General features: G+C 36.2%; 1 protein-coding gene across 3 annotated transcripts in view; it reads right to left on the reverse strand.

Annotated features, from left to right (window-relative positions):
- The window catches only part of BBS8 (tetratricopeptide repeat protein 8), a 107,665-nt gene extending 101,372 nt beyond the window's left edge, over positions 1-6,293 (reverse strand). For all 3 annotated transcript variants that reach the window (XM_081765171.1, XM_081765169.1, XM_081765168.1), the window contains exons 1-2: positions 6,047-6,293; positions 3,497-3,678 (exon numbers count right to left, since the gene is read on the reverse strand). In XM_081765171.1, the coding sequence (XP_081621297.1) occupies positions 3,497-3,678; positions 6,047-6,148 (284 nt within the window). In that variant the 5' untranslated portion in view covers positions 6,149-6,293. The remainder of the gene's footprint in view (positions 1-3,496; positions 3,679-6,046) is intronic.
- Positions 6,294-6,590: the final 297 nt, after the last annotated feature.

The following is a 6,590-nucleotide window of genomic DNA, read 5'->3' on the forward strand; positions in this document are numbered from 1 at the left end:
CGCGGCCCCGATTCTTAATCCAGTCTTACATATTTTCACTATTTGTATATCATTGAATTCCCGTCTGTAGAGGAATTGATATGACATAAAACCAATTACTTCCTCCATCAAAGATATTTATTTGAGTCTGTTCTTTCAAGGAAATTCACTAACCTCTAATTGCTCCTTTTCAAAAAACTTCCTTCTTACTTCAATAAGCAGAAAGATAATCTTACAGAGTTAGTAATAAGTATGTTCAAAGTACTCCCATAGATTAGGTTTTCCTGTTAGTCTAGTGACTACCGGGTGCGCCTTTGGTATATGCGATCCCGGGCTCGATTCTCAGTGGGTGAGCACCGAACATATTATATTCATTCGGATTCTATTTTTAACTGTAGGTTCACGCCTTATACAAACTTGGTCCTGAAAAGGCACGCTAAACTTAAACAAATAACTAGGATAGATGGTATCTAATCAAGGCTTTGAATTACATTATTAAAATTAATTCACACATTCACAATAAATTGTGCATCTATCTCAACTACATTATATATACTTATAAGACAATTTCTTCTGATAAAGTGTATCATGTGGTACACCGCAAGCTCTATCTATTAAAATTCTACAACAGCAATAAAAGCGCCTGAGCTCCAACCTCTAACTTATGATTTCAAACTTTTGATTTACGGGTATTTGTGATTTCACGCTTAACAAAGACAAATATTTTAAAGTATGTGTACTTTAAATAAATTATTTATTAAATAGATCTATTTTCATAAAGTTTATTTTCTAAAATTATTGTTCAAAGCCTTTATATTTTAATAAACCTTCTCCAAAATCAATGCAAATGAACTGTGCTGTCATCTTTGGAGTTCTTTTAAACTATACGTTTCTGGGCGTTAATATGTTTGTGGCCAATCCTTTCGACAATGAGATCTCGGAAACTACAGGCTCTAGAAAGATGACGTTTTCACTGATCGATTGCAAATTTTGCGTAGATTGTCCAGTTCTAATTGATTTTAAAAAATGACCATTATTTCTTTATTACATTTTTACGGGCACACTGGAAATGTTGAAATTAAACAACTAAAGCATCATATCCTACGCATTATGCATTCCAACACAACATAATTGTATACGTGAGTTGCATATCTCTCAGGGGTTTGTTTCATGGTCAAATAACAATGAAAAACGAAGGACAACCATTCTTCAGTCTAAGAAGAATCTTTATTGTTTGGAGTGTTTTGCCCAATGAACACCATATATCACTGACATTATAATTAATTGTGTATGTAATGTAATTGCTTATTACATACTACATGCAAGAAGAAAGAAAACACTGAACATACATGAATTAAAAACTCCAACCGGAAGTAGGCTCAAATCTTGCAAACGGTGCGAGATACTGAAAAAGTAATCGAAAAAATCTTCAATTTACGGTATCTCTTGCCGATCTTTATCAAGACGACTTTCACTTCTGTCTGTAAAGGGGCATGTACAGATGTGAGGAATAACAAGGAGATTCATGTTCATATGTGAATGATGCGCTGTGTAGAGAGAGCAGGTTCAGCTGGTATAATTTTAAGATTTTGTTGAAATATGATATGTTTTACTTAATCAGGGTATCTATTAAAATTCCAAAATGAAACTTCGTAACTTTTTTCGTGACCTTTCCTTCACCAAACTATTAAGTTTCGTAACATTCTCAAGAGCGAATTTGGGTGCGAATTAGGCCGAATTTTAATGCATGCGAGAGAAATGTGCTTTGTTTGCGATTTGGTAGCGTCTAAAGCCGATCGTAGACATTTTTGGTGTTGAATTTTGACGTTTTATAGAAAGAGAGATGGTGACGATGAAATGGGTGCTAATGGTGGAAAGTGGGATGAAACCCAAGAAAACCTACGCACATGGTGTTTGTCCACCACGAAGCCCACTTATAAAGACTGGGATCGAACAAGGGACCTCAAGCGCCAGAAGTGAGCGCTCTACAATTGAGCCACCGCGGCCCCAGTAATATTGCTTTTCTGTTAAACGTTACATCATACATGTCATATTTTAGCATATCACTATAATAAAGATCTACATAACATAATTTGCTAATTATACATTTACAAATCAAGACAGTCTCATTTCTGTTCCCGTTTGTAATTTTCTTTCTTTCTGCTCATTCTAACCTGAAACACATACTATTCAATCATACTTCTGCCCTCAGTTTCTTCCGTATCTGTTCCTAAATATTGATATCTCTTCCTTTTGCTACCCTTGTTCTTAATTCTGTTTCGTAAATCATATAATTCTAATTATTCTGTCGGGAAAAAAAAACTATTGATAAAAACTTTACGCAACCGTAAGTAACTAGTTTGAAGCGATACCTATCTTAACTCCATCTGTTTGTTTGTTTCAGATGGAGTGTGAGATGCAAAAGAAAATAGGATAACTGTTGTCTGAAAAGGCAGGTAAGACCCCACCTAAGATAGTTATCTCCATGAATCAATCGAGATAATTTGTATTGCCTTCTACAGGACCATAGAGAGAAACCAGCAGGTGTCCACTGTCAGGGATCGTTTCACGTACTGTAAGGACTCCATACACCATCAGAAACGTGGACACCTGACAACAACGACACCCGGTACGGAAGTTACGGCGAGAAAAATATAATTCTACCCACGGAGCATGTTCCCGCTACTGTATGATGATTCCGGCCTACAAACGCTGCGCAGAAAATTTCCTAACTCTTCAGCTACGACGGAAGAGGGATATAAGAGCACAACAGCTTCTTCAGCGGTTCACATCATACTTCGCTTACGGACGACACGATTTTCACCAGTGAGGAGTCCATGAACGACCAAAATGATCCAGTGTATGCAACATCATCAAAAGAAGTCACTGTGACCGTTCCCAGAGTGGAACGAGCACGACACCTCGCCATGGTGATGGTGTGGTGGGAAAGTCTCATATTACAGAGTCACAAAGCTTCACTTCCGAAACTAGAGTGAACATATGCAAGTGACCTACCATTTGATGTTCTGACACCTTAAGTTGAACCTCTCAGTTATACTCTCTTTGACAATACCTATTGGGTCTTCCAACATAATTCAGTTCCGACCCATAAGGCAAAGTCGACCCACACGTGCCTCCAACATATTTCCAGCCTTATTACGGCGAATGAAACGACGACCCTGACTTCAATCCATCTGTGATACAAATCGGAGGCCACGATCCACTCAAAACAACACTCTTGATATTGCGTCCCTGAAACATTGTCTTGTACAAGCAGCAGAAGCGTTCACTTGGAAATGCTGGTACTGCCATTAAGACTTGCCAATACAGCCTTTATTTGTCGCTTGTACATTGGATTGTAGTCAATAAATTCATGTATAGAACATATTTATGCTCGTATTTGCTTGTGTGTACCACCTGTCGATATGTGTATCAAAAGCTTTTGACTGAGTGTGTGTTCTTCCATTATATACTATTAAATTCCAACTAATCAATAACAATACGATAATGATAATACCTCATGCCTTGTGTAGGTAAACCTTGCGCTGTTCCTGGAGTTCGAAGTGATGTTCCAGGTCTTGGCACGTTTGCTATGGCATCGTTGTCCATCAACGCCTCTGCGATGCCCTCTTCTTCTGCTTCTATATCGTCCACGTACACCTGTTCAGTGAGCGCTCGCATTTTAAGTACCCATGTCGGCTAAAAATAATTTAAACATAATGATAAGAGCTTTCAATAGTGGAGAAAACCCGACATAAATACTACCAGGTAACTGACATTTTAAGCATTTACGTTCAAAAGAAAATACCACTATCACGAGAGAGTGCATTTTAACGTAATTTACGCTTACATTCAAGAAATATGTATGTCCCTTTACTGCCAGGAAGTGTCACTGAGATAATTATAATGTGTGTGACATCGGTTGAAGACTTCCGATTCATCGCATAAAGAAGAAAAAATAAAGTGGTATAATTTTATCTACTGTAGATGTAGCGTAGACACAAAACTTAACTTGCAAATTTTCTCTAATCGTAATTCACCTAGGAACAAAATTGTACAATAAATAAATAATAATAAAAAAAAAAAAAAAAAAAATCATACAATACCGAATTAATGAAGATCGTAAAATTACATTTTTTAAAACATTGTTTAAAGATGATAATGATGAAAGGTCATACAAGATATAAAACAAAGTGCACTCCGGTAGTATTTCTCAGTAATTTATGTACACGAACAATTTGGATCAATGTTCCGTTAAGGGGGTCCAGTGTCTTTGACACCACTTCTTTCTATTGATTTTCATTTGATTACCTAATATAATATATTCGTTATATGAGGTTCTATTAGGTTAGGTGAGATCAGGTTAGGTTAGGTTAGCTTAAGGGGGTCCAGTGTGGTTTTGGACCCCCTTAACGGAACATGGACCACAATTTGTTGTTCTTAAAGATTAAAATATTGGCATTATTTACGCTAAACATTTATACACATATCTTCGAAATAGTTTGTACCAAATTAATCTCCGCGTATCCATTTCAAGTAGATTCTGTAAATGGCAGGAAGCTCGAGATACTAATCCATACAGAATATGTTGTTACTATATTAAATGTTAAATTACATCCATCTTATTCATTGGGGGATATTAAATTTAAATAATTCTGAAAAATTGTAATTCAGTAACATCAATATTACCTATAATATTGCAACATTAACAATACTGCTACTTAAAGTGAAAATTTATTTTTATATTGTCACTATTTATATGTTTTAATAAGGCATATAAAGATCTGATATATGTCCAACAAAATAGCAATTTTACTGGCTAAAAATACTTATGCGGCAGTAATCGCAAGTAAAAGAGGAAGATGTAATACTGCAACGACGCATACTGAACCAGAATATATGCAGTGCTAACTTGTAAAACTACCAAGTATGTATAGTATGTCATCAATTACTGACAAACGAGCAGGGATTTTTTTCTCATAGGAGTAATAGTATTAATGGGATTGAAAGTTTATAAGAATATTACAAATCTGAACACAGTGGGTAAGTAAAAAGAAAATAGGGTGCTGGTAGTTTTGGCACACCACATTTTGATAAATTTACAGGTAAAATTTAATACATTGCATGAAAAGACATAATTATAAGGAACAAATTTCTAGAGGCGACAGAATTATATACAAAGTAAGACGGCTATACTTTAGGTTTACAAGTGTAAAATAATTGCAAATGCTTTACGAGAGATAAAATAGGTCATTGCATATGAAAAATGACTCTATTAGATGCTATTTTCCATCGGCAGTGTTTTTGTGTATGACGTACAGAAGCTGTATTTTATGTTTACAAGTGGAGCGCTGCTAGTATGAAACAATGAAAAGTGCTATTAAAACTCTTATACTTGCCAAAACCCACTTGCTTTCACTCCCTCACCTCTGCGCAAACTTATAATCGCTGATGCGCCTGCTTCATTCAGACGCACTCCGTCGCTATCGCTCGTGCCACCCCGCTTCGTCCAATTAGACTTGATTAGATAGCATTCGAGGTTTTACTAGTCACGTACCACAGGTTGGTTTGTTTTTTGCACTGTAGTTTTTATATCATACATCCGGACGCCGTATTTATACGCAAATCGTAAATAAATTGTAATTTTTCGACAATTACTCCTCATGGTCCCCTTGAATTTTATCTATGTCAAGTGATATATTCTCATGTCACCCAGCGCAACATTTTGAAGACAACCAAAAGGAAATTAATGAAAATTATAATTTTTCTACAACTATTTCGAGTGGAATGCCAAAAGTAAACCTGTACGGGAAATATACGGATAATAAGTCAAAGAATTAAAATATCTAACTTGCTTCTGCTGGCGCCCGTCAACTTTAGCTGTTCCGAGTGGGGATCCCCATGCTCCAACGAAAGATGCGTATGAAAGGTATTGAGTATTTCCATGAAGAAGTGTTTCACTGTTACGTTACCGTGTTTTTCACTTGTACGTCACATTTTTAATCTGTACATAATTTGCTAACTGTGCGTCCAATAGTTTAATATACGAAATATTTATGATTTGTACCTGATCGAAAGGATTTTTGTCTAATAATTCTGTGCATATCTCAGCACATTTTTCAAATTTGCGTCGTCTATATAAACTCAACGCCAAATATAACGGATCCATTTTCCAGGCTACCCTTCAGCACCAAGTCCTTTTGCAAACACACAACCAAAAAGAAACCTTGTATTTCGATTGCGGTTTTATCTACATATTTCAAGCAATCTTGAATATCGAATATACCACTGATATTAACACATTCCTGTGGCGCAGTGTTGCCAGGTCTCCAGCTCGAAAAGTCGCGACTGTGCCGTCAAACTTCCGCCACGTTCCGCTACCCTTACTGAAATTCCGCTATTTTCCGCTACATTATAAAATTAAACTTGAATGGTACAAAAAAGAACGCTGATAACAAGACTGCAAAATATTTCCTCTACCCACACCGGAAACCCGGGATCCCTTGATTAAAAGGTGGCGAGAATATCAGGACATTATAGGACAAGTCTTCAGTAATCAGAGAGATATGAGGTATTTTAGAATAGACCATTAGTAATCAATGAGGTATGGT

This window comes from Thermobia domestica, chromosome 7 (assembly GCF_964235325.1).
Source record: "Thermobia domestica chromosome 7, izTheDome1.hap1.1, whole genome shotgun sequence".
NCBI classification, from domain to species: domain Eukaryota; kingdom Metazoa; phylum Arthropoda; class Insecta; order Zygentoma; family Lepismatidae; genus Thermobia; species Thermobia domestica.